This window comes from Brienomyrus brachyistius, chromosome 9 (assembly GCF_023856365.1).
Source record: "Brienomyrus brachyistius isolate T26 chromosome 9, BBRACH_0.4, whole genome shotgun sequence".
Classification (NCBI taxonomy): domain Eukaryota; kingdom Metazoa; phylum Chordata; class Actinopteri; order Osteoglossiformes; family Mormyridae; genus Brienomyrus; species Brienomyrus brachyistius.
In genome coordinates this window covers 12,430,567-12,451,035 of record NC_064541.1, presented here as the reverse complement: position 1 = coordinate 12,451,035, position 20,469 = coordinate 12,430,567, and the positions used below count along the sequence as shown (strand labels likewise).

At 44.4% G+C, this 20,469-nt stretch overlaps 2 protein-coding genes across 4 annotated transcripts; both read right to left on the bottom strand.

Annotated features, from left to right (window-relative positions):
• Positions 1-657: 657 nt before the first annotated feature.
• On the bottom strand, positions 658-6,780 carry LOC125749409 (collagen triple helix repeat-containing protein 1-like). The gene is made up of 4 exons (XM_049026663.1): positions 6,280-6,780; positions 2,377-2,595; positions 1,707-1,923; positions 658-1,093 (listed from the first exon to the last, which is right to left on the bottom strand). The coding sequence occupies exons 1-4, from the start codon at positions 6,400-6,402 to the stop codon at positions 951-953; spliced, it is 702 nt and encodes a 233-aa protein (XP_048882620.1). The 5' UTR covers positions 6,403-6,780; the 3' UTR covers positions 658-950.
• A 640-nt stretch (positions 6,781-7,420) lies between these two features.
• LOC125749058 (frizzled-6-like) lies at positions 7,421-20,087 on the bottom strand. Of its 3 annotated transcripts, XM_049025915.1 has the most exons (8): positions 19,754-20,059; positions 18,108-18,223; positions 17,833-17,950; positions 12,506-12,702; positions 11,276-12,287; positions 10,623-10,771; positions 9,958-10,329; positions 7,421-9,781 (listed from the first exon to the last, which is right to left on the bottom strand). In XM_049025915.1, the coding sequence occupies exons 3-8, from the start codon at positions 17,905-17,907 to the stop codon at positions 9,628-9,630; spliced, it is 1,959 nt and encodes a 652-aa protein (XP_048881872.1). In that variant the 5' UTR covers positions 17,908-17,950; positions 18,108-18,223; positions 19,754-20,059; the 3' UTR covers positions 7,421-9,627. The 3 variants fall into 3 exon arrangements, with proteins under 3 accessions (XP_048881872.1, XP_048881870.1, XP_048881871.1); XM_049025913.1 differs by having other exon boundaries at positions 17,833-18,223; positions 19,964-20,087; XM_049025914.1 differs by having other exon boundaries at positions 17,833-18,223; positions 19,754-20,060.
• Between the last annotated feature and the right edge of the window lie 382 nt (positions 20,088-20,469).

Sequence of the window (20,469 nt, the reverse complement as noted above, 5' to 3'; positions counted from 1 at the left end):
CCACACCCCCACCCCTTTCAGGCCAGTTGTGTGAAGCTTGTGGAGGTCTAAGTCTCTTTGGTTTGTTTTTATTTACTGAATTTTGATGGGATGGTGTTAAGTTAGTGTTAAGTCGTATTTTTGCGTGCAAAAAAATGGGAATAAGATTCAACTTCTCTCCAGCCTGCTTTTGCCCTCTTCTGTCTGTGTAGCTTCACCAGGTCACACGTCTGCCACAAAGATATGCTACCATTTAATTAAATGGTAAACAGCCCTCGACCGTGAGAATGCTCGGGAATTAAATTCCAATTTTCCTGTTCCCAGAATAAATGCTGCAAAAAATAATGTCCAGGACAAAGTTTTTTTTACATGTAAAGTTTGTGATTATTTCACTTTTGATATTTTTGAAATACTGTGATTTGAATTCTGCAGTTGTACATATAATAAATTCTATGTGTAATCTGAGAAAACTATATTCTCATTCTCCTGTGCTAAGATGAAAGTTAACGGTCCTTTACATGGTAAATGATATTCAGTAACGTTTTTCGGGATACGGTGCTTTAAAATGAGGTAACAGGTTATGGTTGTGTAAGTGTGTTTTTAGTACATGGCGAAGTTTAGCTGTTTGTATCATGTATTACAAAAATGAAGTGATTTGACAAGAACTGATGTGACTGGGTAAAATATATTTCTTAAAAAAAGGTCATTTTTATTTGCATGTTTTGATATATAAAAAGTGATATTGGCATCTGATGTTCCAGGACATAAAATAGCCCAGGCTAAAATTTGCAAATTCAAAACTACGATTTTTTTCCTACAACATTTGAGCTTTACAAAAAATGCCTAATTTCCCACCAGTGACAGATTTGCTCCACCACTCCTGAACCGATGCTAGCACACGGGTTGGCAATGGCTGGGGGGCTGGTCGCCGATCGCTTCCCTCCAGGGGATCTCTCATGGGGGGTCGCCCCTCATTTGGGCAGCTCCTCGATGATGACACGGGACACGGAGTTCCAGCCGGTGGAGGCATCGCCACGTGGGTAGTCAGCACAGGTGCCGACCCAAATGGCCACATCCACCAGGCCAGCCTGGATCCCATCGCAAAGGCCCTCCACTGGACACAGAACAGCGAATGTGACATCAGCACTGTGTGTCATGAGCTCTGATTGGACCAGTGTGTCACATGACACTTGGCTTAACACAAACGCCACAAATCTCAGTGGTTACACCTATCCAGGCTCTACGAAATCATTTCACAGTATATTAGACATTAATGACCCACAAAATCCAAAGCACAAACCATACGAAAGCATCAGGTAAGCTAAAAAATTAAATGCAAATGCGAGTACAACTTAAATATTTACACCATCATTGTTCTTGAGTATGTTAGAATCAGATCCCACTAATTAGCAAGATTAAAGTGTGTCTTAAATATTTACATATTACCCACAGAAATGCACATTTTACAGGTTTAATTTGTCTGTTTCCTAACTGAAATCTGAATGAACTGGATCATTTTCTAAAACACTGAGGGGGGGCAGAGTTTGGGGAATGTTCTCTGGGACTCAGGGGAGAGGGGGGCGGAGTTTGGGGAATGTGCTCAGGGGAGAGGGGAGCGGAGTTTGGGGAATGTGCTCAGGGGAGAGGGGGGCGGAGTTTGGGGAATGTGCTCAGGGGAGAGGGGGCGGAGTTTGGGGAATGTGCTCAGGGGAAAGGTTTGCTCCCACCTGCAGAGGTGCGGTGAATGTTGATGGTGGAGTTGAGTTCAGGGCTCCCCTGGTCCAAGTAAATGATGGACTCTATGGGTAGCGGCGCTGAGCACTCGGCCCCGTTAAACGTGAAGTACCAGCGCTGGCAGCAAGCCGTCTTGCACTTGAGCCGCAGGGAACCGCTGAAGAGCACCCTCAGCGAGCTGTCCGAGCGCATCTTGGTGAACGTGCATTCCTGGGGGGGTGGAGATAAAGGAAGGGGGCGTGGCTAAGGAGACGGTCACATGACCCAAAGTCTGCACATCATCAGGCTACTAGCCAAATGCGCTACATCACATCTGGGTTCAAAGGTAATTCTGTTTATTAAACAGAATAGCATATTTTTAATAGTTATATTTGTTCATTTAGCAGATGCTTTTATCCAAAGCGAAGTACAAGTGAGGATCAGAGAGCAGATCAGCCAGCGTCGCTGCAGCAGCTGAGGTTAATTAAGGGCCTTGCTCAACAACCTAATGGTGAAATCATGCTACCAGCTACCGAATTTGAACTGGTAACCTTCCAGTCCTAACCCACAGAAACACACAACATACATTTATTACATGTGATGTATATAAAATGTACAGTGTGTATATATATGCATACACTGCAGTAGTGTTTAACGGCCGCCAAGCTCTCCTCCTAGCCCCACCGTGATTTTGCCCAGGTCGATCCCGTAGTTGAGCGAGTTCCAGGCGCACTGTTTGTAGTTGGGCTTCCAAGGCTCCTCAAAGATCTCCCTCTCACACTCGCCCTTCGCACCCTTCAGGCCGTCGCGGCCCGGGATGCCAGGTGTGCCGGGAATGCCGTTGACGCCGGGGTTCCCCTCACGGCCCGGGATCCCTGGAGGTCCCTGCAGGCAGCTGGTGTACTGTAGGAGCAGGGAGATAAGTGGATCTGGGGATCTCCCACATCAGGCTTCTAAGTTCACCCAGTTGTGACTCAATGTGGACCCAACAGTGACATCAGCAGTCAAATTCTTCTCCTGGTCATGGAACCATCTGGGTTTGTTAATGGTGCAAATCAATACCACCTCTACCAGTGCTGGAAAATCCATTGGTTTTACCCTGTACAGCTCAAAAAGCTATACGGCCCCTTTATTGCGAAAGCGTCCCTGCCGCGGAAATTCAAGACCAGCTTAAATTTACTGCAATGACACATGATTCTTCTTCACAGAGAATCACACAAGTTCAGTGTCAGTGACACAACTAATTCTGGGAATTAAAAGAACAAACTAATGCTGAAAAAAATATAATTTGGTGCATTGTGGGTGTTGAACTGTCGCCGCAGATCAGGCCACTAGATTAACTATCCAGAGTAACTCCAGTATGAAGGGTGTCGATGGACCATAGCTTTTTAAGGACGCAACCACTTTTCCTGTCCGGATTGAAAATCCCTCACTGAGATTTACGCTGAGTCATCCCACGCCTATGACCACTGCCAGATGACTCTGCAGAGTGAGTCACTTCCACTTTGTCACTGTTTACACAGATGCTGGAATAAAAGAGAAGCTCTGCCTTCCTCAGCGAAACATCACATCGCTTGTTCCATGGCGATAACACCAACAGGATTAGTCTGGTTCAAAAACCTGACCTTTCATTTCAAATTTCCCACTACAGATTCCATTAACAACATTCAAACTTGTTTGGATTCATGAAAAAGCAATTTTAAAAAACCCACATTCTGAAGTCTACAGCTGGGCTGCATGATGACTGTGAAATTGCACAGAACAGCAAAAAAAAAAAACGCCACTCAAATCCCTGAAGGGGAACATATCCTGTACCCTTTAGGAAGACAATGAATACAGAATACAAAGCCCCCTCTTCTCTGTGTTGGGCTGTAGGTGCCACACACACACACAATGACCCGCTTGTCTGGAAGGTTCTGTGGCGGCAGACGGTAGAGCACGTCTGACTGCTCGGACAAAAGGGGAAAAGCCAGCGGCACTGGGATAACTGCCGAAGACTTTGAAACGGGTGCGAGGAACACAGCGATTTAGTAATTCCAAGGCTATTTTTAGATGCCAACGTTTTCATATAAGAGGGAACCAGCACCAGGCCACGTTATATTAACAGTTAAGTACAAGATTATTGCGCCTGGGTTTCTGCTGTCTAGACGACGACTTGGTTTCGCCAAGAAGCCTGGTCTGTTATTGCCATACAGAATACCAGGACTGTTCGGAGTTAGGAGTGTAAGTATAGTTGGTTCCTTGTCACATTGCGAACCAAGGGCCATTGCAAAAGTTTTCAGTTCTGCAGCACATTTAGCACGTTATATTGTTGTACTGGTTTTTTTTAGTTTTTTTTTAAGTTACAGCTACAAGCCAGACTACACTTAATTCGTCAATATTCCAATGATGATACATGAATCACCCAAGAAGCCTTTAGAAATGATGCCCAGAATAGCAATCCAAAAAGCAGATGGGCGTAGAATTCAAAGGGAACTGCAATGATGGTCAACGGGAATATATATTATAATAAATAACATAATATATAGTTGTACTTTGTAGATGCCGCTGGAACTTCCTGGTCTTCACATTCAGTCTAATTGCATTATGGTTTCATTGAGTTTACGTTCCAGCGAAACCAGATCGATCTCAGACAGAAATGACGTCCGCCTCCATTGCCGCGTACCGAAGGCAAGCGTGGAGGTGCGCCTCCCCCCAACGGCTCTCTAGGAAAAGGGCTGGCCGCTGTGCGAGCGGGAGGGGGGTTTTCCTGGCGCCGCACCAACGTCCAGCAAGCGATGTTGGAGAAACAGAGGGCTTTTCTTCTAGACTTAGGTATAATACAGGAAGGAGAAAAAAGCTCAGCTGTCTGATCGGACCACATTATTCTTAAATCGCACTTCTTTTTCCAAACTCTCTAAGTTTTGTCTGGAAGCAAAACATATTTGAAGACAGACAACATGCATATAAGCGTCAATTTGGTCTCTATTGTGTGCGGTTTCCCCATGTTGTCAAAGTGCCACCTGTGCTTAAAGACAGATTTAGCTCCCGTGTTGCAAGAGTAACATTTTGTGCAAACTTGGGTTTAAAGGATTACTAACGTATTCTTTTGGGTTACGCTAAATTTGAAGTAACATCCAGAATGTTCCTTTATGGACTTTTACCCACACACACAGGTTTGTAATTATATCTTTGTGGAGACTGACTCTCCATTCATTTCCTTGGGGAAACTAGTTATAATATGACGACCTTAACCCCTACCCAGCCCTAATCTTAACCATAAGTAGCCAAACTAAATATGAGACTTTTGGCATTTTTACTTTTTTGATTGCATTCACAGGTCTTTGTGGGGACCCGAAAAATGGAATTTGATTGAAATGGGAATAAATAAGCACAGCTCCTCCTTCTGAAGAGATCGCACAGACTGTTGAAAATCTGACTGTTTGTTATGGATGCCATTTTTTATTTTTATTTTTTTTGGGGGGGGGGTGCTATTAGAAGTACCATTTCATTTTCATCCATCCGTTTTCTGTTAACATTTTTCCTATTCGAGATCGCGGGTGGACCAGAACCTATCGCAGAGGCCGAGAACAGCCCGAGGTGAGGCGCCAAGCCATGGCAGGGCACACACACACACACACACACACACACCGCTCACAGTGCTGTTCAGTCACAGAGGATCCTACAGAAGTACCTCTAAGTCTGTGAATACAAAAATTCAAACCTAAGTGGAAATTACACCTAGCAAAGCACCAGAAGGCGTCTTGTAGCGGTAACGCGCACACAGCGCCCCCAGTCTCCTACAGGGACATTCTGCAGACGCTCCCTGGTAAACTACAGATACAGGCTGTCTGTGTCGCTCCCAGTGCGTTTAAATAAGGGTTTGCAGAACCGCATATCACTTTGGGTGGTGCTGAGATTTTGGGCCCCGTGAAAGCGTATCATACCGGACCCCCAACCCAGACCAATCCAATTTTTTTTCAATTTTGTAATACACCCCCCGTCCTATCTTCCCCCCCTTTGCGGCGCCCGGATTACTTTGAACGCATACACATGAAATTACTAACTTCTACTTTACATAATGTCAAGCATTTATTTTCAGGTCCAGATTTCCTTTTGTGGCAATGTCAAATAAAAATTAAAACAAGTTTTTGATATGCCACAACATTTCCCCGCACTCTGTAGTTCCACGCCGAAACGCCCCAGCGTGCTGCAAAGGTATTACGGATTAGTGTCAAACCACTAAGAATCGTTTTTTTTCCTGTTAATTCTTGGTCTTTGAAGCATGAAAAAGCGGACTTTGTATGATAAACAGGGAGACAGGGAGAATGTTTAAAGAAATCTTAAAACATCTTCGTATTGTTATTTCAAGAGTAATATGAATATATTTTATTCGCCCAATATCATGAAGTGCAAAAACGCAAAATGACTAAAAGTTAAGTCACAACCAGTCCATTCGACAACATCCTGCATAAAGTTATATGATCGTTCAGTTGATTGTCCCTCGGTATATTTTCGTAATGCATCATTGTAATAGAAAAGCAGCAGAAAACTATGTTTCTGTAATTGAAACGAGTGATCAAGTATTAGAATAAAAAGAAATCTTACTCTTTCCCCGATCTCAGCATCCCTCTGGCGGAGCCCACGCTGTCGAGTCTTCTCCGTCCCGCAGAGAGGCAGGATCAACCCGCTGAGAAGCAGCAGTCGAGCCGGCAAGGAAACCATATTCATGCAGCAGCCACTGCAGTTTCACGGTGCTGCTTTTCAGACGTGTTTAGTGCCCTGGACAGACCTTGGCAGCATGAAATGCGTTCGGTCTGCTGCGCAAACGTGCGTTTCTGAGGGACCGGCCGCCCCCTCCTCCACCACAACCTCCAGCACCAAAGAAGCCCTTGGGAATTTAGGAATCTGCTGCAAAAGACCTCGAAAAGTTACCCACTCCAAAATCCACCCTGTCCGATTGAGGCAAAGGTGCCCTTAAGCAATGGACTGATATAAATAAATACAACAAATGAAATTCAATATAATACAGATTCTAGTTTGTCCCAGAGATTAAAGCTGAACTGTACTGGCAATGTAATATAAGAGTGAAATCGTGCCGTAGGGAAAGCCGGCATCTCCCAGGTCTGGAAGCATGTAATAAAGTGTGAGTCACACAATATATCGTTTTACAGCATCGTCACTGCAGCTGTCTCACAGCGTCATTGACTTAAAGCCTTTCAAAATTAAGACAGAAGCAGAAGACACTGCGTTCCTGTTCAAAGCGACTTAACACAGCTGTACACGTATATAGTCTGTATCTCCCTTCCTACTATCGCCTAGGACACGATCTGTTTAGGGGGCACCGAGCTAAGCAGAAAGAAAGCTTTTGCGTCTTGGATGTTCGTAAAACAAAAACAATTAGTCATTTAAAAAGATACCAAAGAGTTGAAATCTCGGGTGTCTTATATTGGCCAAATGCACATAATGATTACACAGCGGTTCAGCTTTTTCAAAGAAGCGGTACAGATCAAGGGCTCAGAAGGTCACAAGTCAATTCAAGAGGCATTTCGCAGCTCGGGAAACTTAGCGATAAGTGCTCCTGTAACCTGTTCATCAGAATAAGCAGGTAATGCAAGTCTCTTAAGACAAAAACCAAGCGGCACATAAGGCTAATAATGTTAAAGCACAGAGATATTGAAAAATATAACAAACATGCTTCAGTGATTTCAGATTAGTGACATCAATAAGCAACGTACTGTAAACAAGGTTAAATTTCAAAGATGTTTATTAGAGGTAAAGACTATTATTCAAATATGTAACAGTTGAAATGTTGTTCAAAAAACCCAATACACTAGAAGCACTTAATTCAAAATAAAATAAAAAAAAAGTAATTGAGAGTTTGAAAGGGCGATTTCTGTTTGCACGTTTTTTTTTTGAGTTACCATTAAAACCAACCCAATAGCATCAGGAGAACCAAAGATACACATTAAGGGGAAATATCATCCCCACAACAGCCAAAGGAAGTGGCAGGTAAAGACAGCGTCACAAGTAATAAGGCCTTGATTTCTCAGGGGAGGGAAAAAAATAAAAAAATTTATAAAAATTCGGTAGGCGATATTCCCTCCAAATGGAAACACTGCCAACCATCTCTGATCAATCAATCCCTCCGTCAGCCTTTTGTGAGCAACACACAGAAATAGATGAAGGTGCAGGAAATTACTAGCATGCATTTGCAGACAACATGTGGGTTTTGAAAACCCACATCAGGATCCATTAATTCACACACTGTCAGGAACAAAAATTGCTTAAATTCTATAAAAGTGACATTTTTGGTGCTTTCTGTTTCCTTGAGAAACCAACACAATCAATTTGTCATCAGAAAATAAGTCACACACCAAGCCTATTTTTTCTTTGTATACCTTCTGTTGTGGCATGAACTCTATAGACATAGAAAAGCCCACCTCTTTCTTTAAATTCTCCATTCGCTGTGATTTTAATTCCCTTTTGGATAAAACGGCACATTCCTCAGCTTATTTATCCATAGTCTCTCCACCTGCCCCGACAAAGAAGCATTTCATAGCAAAACACCTCAAATGAAAAGTCAAAAACATAAATGCAGATCACAAAAAAAAAAACAAGATTACCACAGAAAAACACTAAATAAAAAAAACCTTTGTTGTAGAATACTACTCTGAATAAACGTTCAGCAACAAATATAACATCAAATGTCATTTTTGATGAAAACAGAAACGCCTCTGACTGTTCCAAAACATGTTTCGGACACCTCACACCCATTTATGCTTTGGTAATTACATTTAAATCATGGCTTCTTTCTAGATACGATGATAATTTTTCTTCTGCCTTAATGCAGCTTAATGCCACAATGGTAGACCTAGACATACTTGTTGATATTCCCCTACCTGTATTTGTGGGTTTAGACATACTCGTTGATATTCCCCTACCTGTATTTGTGGCCACAAAGAGGAGGCATAATTAAACACAAAGTATTTTTAAAGTAGGAGATACGACCCCATTTCTTAAGACATAATGGATACCATGTTAGCCACTAGCAGCAGCTTCAGAATTTTGGAACCGTTAATCATTTAAATGTATTTTTTCCATTATGCGTCTGGATCATCAGATAGGGGTCAAAATTTTAAAGTGTTACTATAAAAACACAGGATTGTGTCGTGGTGCGAAGGAAATCAAACATACATTAATATTGATGAAAAATTTTGTTTTCCGGGTGTCCTTGTACATACCAAGTATGATTTAAAATGAAAATTGCACAAAGACACTAACGATACATTTAAATATATCACCATACACAATAATACTGAGGATAACTACACATATATCTGGATAAAATATAACCACAGGTACATACTGTAATGTACATATATACCAGCAAAGCATAATATCCAAAGAATTAATTAGAGAAAAGTCGTGGAAAACATTCAGCATGCAAAAGATACAAACAGATATGGCCTCGTTTGGAATATTCAATTGCCTAACAAACGCGATGTAAAGTAAAATAATGTCTGCTTGGTTTCCGACATGACACAGGGTGGCCATATTGTTACCCATGAATTTAATGTTACAAAGTAGTCTGAAACCATTGTGCTTTTCACCCATCTGTGCTCACATCCCACCAAAACAGTGTACAGACTAGATTCCAGTGTTGCCACATCATCCAAATATCACTCAAGTGGTTTTTGAAATCAATTCTTAATTCATTCCTAGAATCCCTCATGATACTGGTTTACCATCGCAGACATGCTACAGCTCTCCTTAAAACCACGTGAAGGATACTTCAGCTTTATGACGACCACATGATGAACTACTGCAAGTGACCTATGACTCAGACAGGCTCACAAGGTAGTCTCCTTTCAGAGGTCTGGTCGCCAAGTCCCTTTTCAGCTAGGAGGAGTGCCCCCTTCTGGCTAAGCGAGGGCATTGCAGACAGCTCCAGCCTCAGGCGTTGGAGCAGCTGTTGTCTCTCTCGTTGAGTTCCTTAGATTCCAGGGGGGCCGGAACTGAGGCGGAGCCTTTCAAGCCGTCATGGTGGGCGGGGTTGAGGAGCTGGCCGCTGGTCACCTGCTTACTCTCAGCATCACATGACGTCGTCCTCAAAGAGCAAGAGAAAGGGTCTTTACAAATGTAACCTGCTGATGGAGGTTATTCAGACTCAGAAGTACCTGAATGAACGGGATAGTTTGTCTTAGTTTGTTTAAAATTAGGTTCTTGTAGTGTCTGCTAATTTAGTCCCTTAACCCCTGCATCAATAAGACAATGATGAGTTACCTTCCATCTGGGACCCTCTGGAAACTGTCAGAGTGGCTGCTGACCTTTCCGGAGCTCCCGCCTTTGCTGCGCCTCCCCCCCCCAGCCATCTCTTTCCCCTCAGACTTGGGCCCTCGGCTCGCGGCTCTAGACTCCACCAGCTCCACGGGAGAGGCCTCAGAGGTGCCCTGGACGTCCCCGGAGGTGGAAGTTCGGCCCGGACCATCCCCCAAGGCGGTGGCTGCTCCCGTGCTGGTGCCCATGGACTTGGAGATGACCTTAAGCTTGTGGGAGCTGTGCTTGTACTGCTTCTTCTTGTGCTGGACCCTGCTGTTGTGCTTCAGGAAGAACTCGCAGGACTCCTGCAGAACTCTGCGACTCTCGCTGATGGGACTGAGGTTCATGGCAGGGAGGAGGGAGAAAAAAAATGTTGCGACGCTTCCAAAGATAATCTAAGTTTAGCCATATATATAACAGACAGCCTCACTAAATTGAAGCCTTCTTCTGCTCAACATATTTTAAGAGAATTTAATCATCTGCTATCTTCCATAAAAGACGCAGAAGAGCTGCCTGCTCCCACAAAGACGGTAAAGTATGTGGGGCGCAGTGTCCCCTCAGACAGCTCGGCGAGGAGCTCCCTGCGCAGTTAAACAAACACGATGTCACCCCAAAGGCACTGCACTCACTCCTTCTTGTGAGTCCTGTTGAAGAAGAAAGCCCATTCAGAGCAGGTCTTCTTGCTGCCGACCCAAAACACAGCCGATATCCCAACCACCAGCGTCATCAGATACTTTATTAGGAACAGGGACAGGTTTGGTCGATCCAGTTCCTTTTTCTGAATGGAGAAGATGATGTTAATGAAGCTCTTTGGACCATGCATGACATTCGCGCAGAAGCTTGGAAGCCGGGCTGCACTGGTACGGAAAATTCACTCTACGAGAACTATGGACCCAAATCACATTATTCCATACATCACATTAACCCCCAACTCTCACAACCATCCCTTAATACTCAATTAATAAAAATTTCCTATGCGTTTTTGTCATTTATTAACATTAACATTTAATTCTTATTAACCTGTTTAGGGCGCATGAAATACGTCTTGTGCAAGTTCATAGTAGATGACATCACGTGCCACTTTGTGTACCAAGGAGATTAAAGTGACATTACAAACCGTAGAACAGCTCTAATAGTGTAACTATTTCATATTTTTTAATCACAGTATACATCATACCAGTGAACCCCTACTTGGAAGATCAAGGTCCTTCGAGATGTATACAGGAATTAAGATGACTACGGAATAATCACAATTAGGCCGCCTCGGTGTGACGAGCCTTACCTTGTAGGAGCAAGGGATACTGTACTCCTGACAGCGGTCATTGATCCAGGTGTTCTCCCACGTCCCACGGTGGGCTTGCTCATAGACATAACACCCCAGCAGGACAACCAGCGGCAGCAGGTACAGGCCGCTGAATACGCCGATGCGGATCATGAACTTTTTCAACTTTCCCTGGTTGCGCTCGTCGTGCTGGATGACCTGCCGCACGTTGTTGAGAGAGATGATGCCAGCCAGGAGGAAAGACAAACCCACAGCCACACCCACGCAGAGTGGAGCCAGAACAAAGTAACGCAGGGCGTGCAGGTCATAGAGGCCCACGAAGCACACCCCACTGATGCTGTCTCCCTCCACCTTGTTCAGCGCCAAAAGCATGACAGTCAGCGCCCCAGGCACCCCCCAAGCCGTCGAGTGGAACCACACAGCCTTCTTCTCGATAGCCTCACAGCTCCACTTGGGCCCCGCCGCCAAGAACCAGGTGATGGTGAGGATGACCCACCAGACGGTGCCGGCAGTGGAGAAGAAGTAGAGCAGCATGAACAGCAACGTGCAGCCCTTGTTTTGTGAGCCGAGCACCACGGTCTCCACAGCGCCTGGGACGGTCGCCCGATTGCAGGCCGTGTTGTTGCCCAGCAGAAAGCCCACAAAGTAGATGAGTGACACAAAACTATAACAGACGGCGTAGAATATGATGGGACGCTCCGGATAGCGGAAGCGCTTGACGTCTATGAGGAAGGTGAGGAAGGTGAAGAGCGTGGCACATAGACAGACGACAGACAGAACGCCGATGAAGTTCTTGGCGAATTCGACCTCGTTCGGCTTGAGGTACATGTTGGCGCAAGGCGGCGCACAGTCCTTTGCCCCAAGGAAGGAGGAGCCGAGTCCAGGCAGGGTCTTGAGAGGCAATGGGCACCAGAAGCCGAGATCCCTTCTCACTGATGCAGAGGTCTTTGCTGTGGTTGCATGCTTTGCAGGGGGAGGGGCTGAATCATCAGAAGTACTGCACTCATCTAGCCTGCAGAATACAATGATTCCGACAAATGAATTCAGGCATTCTGGACAACAAACATGACGGCAACCAACGGTGTTCGTTACCAATGAGCAATAATTTGCTGCAAAAGCTCACATTAGCCAACCATCAAGAGTGTTGTAAGAAGTGATATCTTCAGGATGGCCGAGCACACACTGGCATGGAGGAACAAGACCCCGCCCACAGGTTATGGCCACGCCTACCTGTCACACTGCAGTTCTGGGGGCCAGGCGAGGTCGAACATGGCCATGTCCTTGTGGCAGTCAGCGTGCACCGTCTTACATAACGCACGGCAGGGAGCCAGCACTTTGTTGGGCTCAATGCAGGCCGGAACAAAGGCCTGACAGAGGAAGTGGTGCACATTCGGGGAGCACTGGAGGTTGACCAGGGGCATGAACGGCTGCAAAACAGAGAGAGAAATTCGCAGCAGTCAGATTTAATCCGTTTGCTGAGACTTGTGCTGTCAAAGTAGTAACCACAGCACATTATCATCATTTTAATTAGCTGACACCTCTATCCAAGACATATTATTTATGGAAAGCCGGCAGTTTTTTATTCTCCTGACAACAAAGTAACACAGGTCAGTTACCAGGTCACATGGCATCCAAAAATATACCCAAATTCATTTCCTGTCACATGACTTGGTTGAAAAACCAAAGCATTCTCAGGCCAGGAACACGCGGCGATCTCCAACAAAAGGTTCCTTTCACAGACTGTATGAGCAGAAGAAACGGAAGGGCAGACCAGGACTGGAAGGGGTGTGGGAAGAAGGGGAGCAATCAGGAAATTACTGCAAGGCCTCTTAGAAACAGACAGGGACAATCGTGGAGTTACGGAAGCATTAGGGAAGGCAGAGGATGTTTCACAGAGGACAAAGGGGGACAAAAAAACTGATCAACTAGCAAAAGCAGTAATCTTACTGCTCGACTTTCTGACATTAACATAGATTACAGAGGAACTGGTTGGAGTCAGTTTGAGGAGTTAAATCATTCAGCCTTGGAGGAACGCCAAGTTTGAATATTTATACAGTTCGGAGAAACAAACCTGCAGAAATCATTTTAAAGCATTAAGTAAATACTGACAAAATAAACATTTTACCAGCTTGGTCTTTGATTTAGCCATTGCTGCCAGACTTAATATTTCACTGTCGATATTTAAGTTGTTTGTAGTAAGAACATCTATTCTTCTTCCAACAGCTAACCCTACAGTCCATGTCGATCAGGGGATGTTCCACGAAGCAGAATATCCCAGTTAGCTGGGTTCACTTAAGCTAGAAGTCATGAATGTCGAATAGGAATGCTCCTTACCTGAACCCTAATGATTGTCGAATAGGAATGCTCCTTACCTAAACCCTAATGATTGTCCAATAGGAATGCACCCTACCTAAAACGCTTATTGGACGATCATGACTTGGCGGAAAACCCCCTTGGTCTGTTCATTTCATGAAATGCTGTGTTAGAGAGCATCGAATCATCTGCTTATATAGACCATGCTGAATTCTAGAAGGATCTGAACTAGAACACTGAAACTGTTGAGGACTGATTCATTTTTATAAATTGCAGATGTGACATTAAGGTATTGCTCAGTATTAATCGAGTTGAAATTTCACTCCACCTTCACGAACCAATCGCAGGCCCTAAGGAGTCTTACCTTAGTTCTGAAAGTCCCCCCCCCCAGCCAAACTCTGAAGCAGAGCCATGCTAACAAGTAAACTATTCACATACGCCATGCTTATTTTCTTTGCTCCCACCTGCCCACAAACCCAGCACCCCAGAGCTGAACGCAGGGGACAAACCAGCTCACATACCAATTGCTGTTCTGCCACGGCGGTGGTCTCTAGCCCCCCCAGCCCCCCCAACACTGAATGAATGTTTCGTTACATCACCACACCAAATTCAAGGCGCCCACAGGAAAGGGGCACATTTGTGGGAACGAAATGCAGGTCACAGATGAGCTTTGAGTCCAAGCAAGTAGGAGGCCATTTAGCAGCAGTCTAGCTTGCCCAGCCCCCCCCACCAAAACCCCACCGTACCCAAGTAAAGGTTCCCTGATGCAGAACAAAGAGGTCTTCAGTGCTCAGTGATAAAACCCTGCAATTAGATGATTCCAAAGCAAGTGATATGAGAGTCAATTCCCACAACTTATCTTCCACCCTTTTTATAGATTGTAATGTGCACATTTTTCAACAGAGAGCTTTTAGTACCTGGATAAAAAGAAAAAAAAAATCAAAACCATTCATTCATTCATTCATTCATTCATTCATTCATTTCCAGAGTTGCTCAGCCTCGGGTCAGGGTTACAACATTTCCAGAAATCAGAAGACCCAAGGAGGAACACCCCTGGGCATCAACTACACACGCTCACAGACAAACGCTCCATCTACTCATATATTTATGAGGACTCTTCATTCATTTTTATGGACACAACCCTAATGCGAACTATAACAACCATACAGATTACTCCATTAAACTCGATTACTGGATTATTAAAAAGTATCGATTACAATTTTACTTTGATTACTCGGCTAATATAGCAGAAAGAAGGTGGCGCGTAGAGGATTAGGGTCCAAATTAAGTGGCAACGCATCATTCGCTTAGAAGCCCTTCACATTAAAAGTGAATGACAATGCAGTATGTCAGTATTGCAAAGCAGAACATAAATATCACCGCAGCTTGACTGCAATGAAAATGCGTATAATGCGATCTTCTGAAACCGCTGGTCACACCCAAGTCCGAGCGGTGCGAGGCGACAGTGTTCACCATCCTGCAAATAACCAATAAATATTAATTACTTTTTATGACTATTGTGTGTTGGGGCTGAAAGTTCACGTCGCCATATTTGAGGTTTTAGCAATTATTTAGGAGTTGAAAGTTGACTACACAGCCAAACAGAACTGTATGTATACAAATATGTTAGTGGTGCCTTAAGTTGTGCCAGCACACAAAGCAGAGCCAGTTGCCACGAATCAGTTGCTTCTGCTCAATATTTCCAGATAGCAGAAGACTAAATGTCTTATGGCCAGTTCCTGTTCACTTTTCTCCTTTTCCACTTATTTAATTTCTCACAAACACGCAATACAATTTATGCGTGAGACCAACAGCAAGGATGTGAATGATTATGACTGCCTTGGAGGGTGAATGCAGGGCTCACGCACAAGCAGTGGTGGGAAACTTTAGACTTTAAGAAGTACTAGATAATTCTGAAAAGGAACCATCATTAAAAAATCACAAAGCTTGCCAAGTTTGGTTTCCTATGACCGAGTGAAAATGTATTAGCGGAACTGATTGGTGAAGGCAGCAGACTATCACGATTGTTGAGAAGTGACAACTGCATGCCCAATAAATGCCTTGTCGATATTAACGTCACACATGCACGTGCAAGCCTGTCAAGTCGGAGCAGTGGTGCAGGGGGCCCACTAGCCCCTACCCGCAGTGGAAATCTGATCCCCACAAAGTAATAATTACAAAAATCGGCAACCAATAATCACTCACGCAGGCAGGCAGGCAGGCAGACAGACAGACAGACAGACACACAGACACACACACACACACACACACACACACACAGGGCAGGCCCTAGACCCAAACCCCCAACCTTGGGGGGTGTAAGGCTACAGTACACTCTTACACTAAATACCTGGGGGGGGGCTTCATATGACACCTAGCCTTTCCACAAACCAACTTTTTGTGCAGAGGACTTGTCTGCTGCCATGGCAACGTAGCATTTACAAAAAATCGTGCTCGTTATAGAAGTCTCTCCCAACAGCCAACGACATTTGCTTCAGAGCTCCTAACCACATCTTTTGAAAGGATAGTTAGCTTCTCTAAGCATAATTAAAAGTACATTTAAAAAACTGAAATTACACACCCTGGCCAAGATAACAAGGACGAACAGCATTTCTTCACCTGCCGACTGCATTTCCAGTGCTTCGGGTTAAGGACGTTTACGGAAAACCTAAAGGCAAGACGCTTGATGCCCAGAATAGGCTTGTTCAGTGAGACTCTTTGATACGCTCAAATTTCAACAACAAAAACACGAAAGCATTAAATCTATTGAAGTGGTTATGTTACTGTGTGTTTTACCCATGCCGTTCCTACTACTGTATATTCCAGAACCTTCTCCATGTGACAAAGAAAGAAACTGATGTTGCTGATCTTAACAGCCAACAACTCAGCATTGTTCCCAAGCATGTAAAATGCAAGCATACATAGCAAGTTCATGGACTCCATTACCGTTCTATTCATAACGGCTCGTTTACCCGGAATATCAAACACCACCCGCAACTCTAAGTGAAATCTGTTGCCAAGGGTAGCGGGTCAAAAGCCAAGTGTGACCATGAGAGCGACAGGAATGTCTCCGGCACAGGATGAGGACGGGCTTCCTCACAAGCCTCTTAAAACTCACTTTTTTTAGCTGTTCACACTTGTTGCTGAGCAATGGAACCCGCTGGAAATAACAGCCAAATGGCACAGTGCTGATTAAAGGCACCCAGAGTGGGGCCTCGTCACCAGGAATGCTGGGAAGCCTTTGTGTGCAGCTGGGTGACCCCCCACCCCACCCCCTCAAAAAAAGCCCAGCACAATAACAACACAAAAAAGGACTAGGGCAGCTCTGAAAGGTGAAGCCCTACACATCAGACACCAGACAACCCCCATGTAAACCACCCAAAAATGATACAAAGGCACTCCCACCTTCAGACTGTGATGTAAGCCACAAAGAATTTACTGCTTAAATATTGACTCTGCACTGGAACGTCACACGATAAACGACCACAGAGACCACTGATAGGCAGAGGTGGTGGGGAGAGGGTCACTACTGTACCACTACAAAACGAACGGAACATATAAACCGTACAGTGGCCATCAGATGCTGCAGAGTTCTTTAATGCTTCGATATCAGAAAACTCCAGCTCTCCTGAACAGTAGGCATGTAACTTAAGCATTACTTTAGCTGGTTAATCAATCCCAGGTGCCTGTTTATGATATAAATGTGGAGACAGAGTAATAACCCACCCACCCCCGGTGTAAAAGATGACAGATTAGTGCAGCATTTTATTTAGCACAAGGGTGAGTGGGGGGGGCATTTGTTACTGTAATGGGAAACGTGCAACAAATATGGAAAAGAAATGATTCCCAAGAGGGCATTTTCTTGGATTAAATTTTCCTTTGTGGACTTTGAGCTTCTTTGCTGGGAGCCACACAGCCGGCAAGCAGGCCGCGTTTGCAAGAGACGCCAAGTCACATCACAGCCTTTGGAACATGGGAATCACATGGGAAACCCCCTTATAAGGAGAAGCAAACATCTCAAGATCTTATTGAACCTTATGCTCGCATTACTGCTAGTTTTCTTGCTGCTGTTGTTTGCAAGAAGAATATTTATTGATCTAATGAATTTATTCTGAGACCAGAGTGGATTTTAGCTGCAAAGAGTAAAGTTCACAGCAGGATCTCTCTGTCACTCTGGGATTAACATTTTTCTTTTGACTGTCAGGCAAGTCAGAAGAGCAAATTCGTCAGGTGGAAGAACTGACCTCCATCCTGATGAAGGCGGTGTCCTGGTCGTAGTGCTCCATCATGTTAGGGAAGAAGGTCATGTTGTAGGCCATGTCCAGGCAGCGGGGCACCCTGATCGGCTCACATGTGAAGTAGCTGTGAGCAAGAACATGGATGGGGAGCAGTAGTCCCAGAAGCAGGGACAGCGGAGCTGGGTGGGGTCTCATCATCCCCGCAGCCAGAGGAGAAAGGCAGGGGGGGAATCGGGGGCGAGCGATCGTGGCGGGGGCACCTGGCCAGGCAACTCACTCACATTCCACGTGATACGCCGCCATTTCTGCCCTGCCGAAGCTGACCGTAGTCCCCCCGCCCCCAGGACTCAGATGTCTGACCCTTCCCCTCCCCTCCACTCAGTCAAGTCTCTGCGACCTGGAAGAAGGTGAAACACTCATTATTACATAACACTGATTTTATAAATTCTAAATAAATTGCAGCAGTTGAGCACATGAACCCATATGGTTGCAGATCAGGTCTCGGGAAGAGTTTTGATGATGGTAGGACAGTCAAATAGCCTACAAATCAACAGACCACTTAATGAACATGGCACTATTACAATTAAATTCATTGCCAAGACAAAATGAGGTACGGAGCTTAAATCAGTATAATTCTTCACCAGGTGCACTAACAATTTTGTTATAATAAAATGTTATTGCTAGTAATTCCATAAAGAAATCAGGACAGGATAAAAGCGACAGCTTTATCACACGGATTATATGATGATATTTATGTTATTACATTTCCTTGTGCTCTTCTGTGCCCTTATTTTATTATAATGTAAGTCAGATGGGCAGCCCGATGGCTCAGCGATTAACGAGGAAGCGTCACAGCTGCGGACTTGGGGTTTGACACTTGTCTCTGCTCTTTGTGGCTGGACTTCGCATGTTCGCCCATCTCACACCGGCAGCTCGGGGTGACCCTGGCGCTGTTGAGCGGGATTTAAATTATTTTTTGTTCATTTGGTCTTAGTAAAAACCCACCCAGGCTATGATTTCTGGCTCCGCTATTGATCTCACATGTTATAACTGGCGCCTATAAACGTGTATGTGATGGACTGGCATCCTGAGCAGGATAAGCAGTCGGCAGATGGATAGACAGCTCAGGGGGGTATTTCGCCTAACACACACACACACACACAACAGCGGTACAACTTTCAAGATTTGTATACACACACACATATAATATATATATATATATATATATATATATATATATATATATATATATATATATATATATATATATATATATATATATATATATAATTTCAGATGGCATGAAGGACGGGGTTCAGTCGCACAGCAACAAACGGAAACACACGCAGTTACAGCGACGGCCGAAAGCGGCCCGAAATACCGATAACAAAGTTACACGCAGCCTGTCCTCACAGGCTTAAAGCGTCTGTTTGCGCAACTGTTTGGGAGTCTGATTTCAGCACGGAAAACGGAATTACACGCGCGAGTAGGGCCTGAAAACGGGATTTCGGCAAAGTAAAATATACATAATTCATAATCATTAATAATGGGTAGATCGCTTTTATCCTATCCGTATTCATCCTACGGTATTTGTATTCAGCTACTGGAAATCATCATTTTTACAGATATATACAGGTGATATAAGTTTAGGATCTATACCAGCTGATCCAAACAAAACTCAAATGAATAAGAAAAGCAGATGCGATTAACATGGACAGCGGTTAATGATAAAAGGCTTAAGGGAATGTGGTTTAGGAAAAGAGACGCTGCAGGACGAGCCTTTTCCGTATACACCAGAAATGGTTAAAAACGTCACCTTCACGGCAAAGTTATGGTTAGGCGCACGCTTGAAATTAAAGCCTGTTAAATATGTATCGAGTGAGGGTATTACCCGCAAACATAAGTTATATGTTAAATTAGCAATAACCATTTAGATTTAGTCCACAATCCCGCGCCTCTTCCGTGCTCCACTTCGGCCGGCTGGGGCGCGCTGTAGTCCCGCAAGTCGCCTGTTGACTCCTGGCTGAAAAGTTAGTAAACTCGCCCCTTTAAGGCCAAGAAGTGCCCGATGGTCTGTTAAAATAACGTCCAGCTTCCGCCGAGCTGCGAAAATGACCCCGTGTGCATCTCGGCTTACCTCCGGTGCGTCTACGCTGTAACGTAACCCCCAACCGGCCGGGCTGCCTCATTCAGCCCCTTTCAGCCACATTCCTCTTCGGGTTTTGTTCTCACTCCTTCCTGCCTTATTCCTAAACTCCCCGCCTCCTTTGCTCAAATATCCTGTAAAGCCGGAGAAAGTGACTGCTGGAGCAAACGCGGATTCTTTGGCCAGCCTAATGTAATATTGTATATTAGCACATGTTTGTTGTCACATATCAATATTTTATTAAGCTTGTAACCTTGCACAATCTGAGCCATTTTATGAACCATTTTAATTATATATATGTAAATTGTTTCTATCAGGAATATTGTGTGGAATAGTTGCAAATTGAATCTCATAGTAATTGGTACAATGACAATAAAGCTATTCAATTCAAATAAGCTTATGGGGGAAATCTTCTGAACGTACCTTGATTTGTACAGAGGGGACACTAAAATGTCTAAGTATTCACTAAGAACGCACATTATTTAAGAAACAAATAC

What these genes read in the sequence shown, in the direction of transcription:
- LOC125749409 (XM_049026663.1), bottom strand. Translation starts at nt 6,402, where the DNA reads ATGAATATGGTTTCCTTGCCGGCTCGACTGCTGCTTCTCAGCGGGTTG. An exon ending in TCGACCTGGGCAAAATCACG is followed by an intron (nt 1,924 to 2,376) that starts GTGGGGCTAGGA and finishes CCACCCCCCCAG; the next exon opens with GAATGCACGTTCACCAAGAT. An exon ending in CATTCACCGCACCTCTGCAG is followed by an intron (nt 1,094 to 1,706) that starts GTGGGAGCAAAC and finishes TTCTGTGTCCAG; the next exon opens with TGGAGGGCCTTTGCGATGGG.
- LOC125749058 (XM_049025913.1), bottom strand. Translation starts at nt 18,024, where the DNA reads ATGATGAGACCCCACCCAGCTCCGCTGTCCCTGCTTCTGGGACTACTG. An exon ending in AACAGGACTCACAAGAAGGA is followed by an intron (nt 10,330 to 10,622) that starts GTGAGTGCAGTG and finishes CATGAACCTCAG; the next exon opens with TCCCATCAGCGAGAGTCGCA. An exon ending in CAGAGGGTCCCAGATGGAAG is followed by an intron (nt 9,782 to 9,957) that starts GTAACTCATCAT and finishes TTGCTCTTTGAG; the next exon opens with GACGACGTCATGTGATGCTG.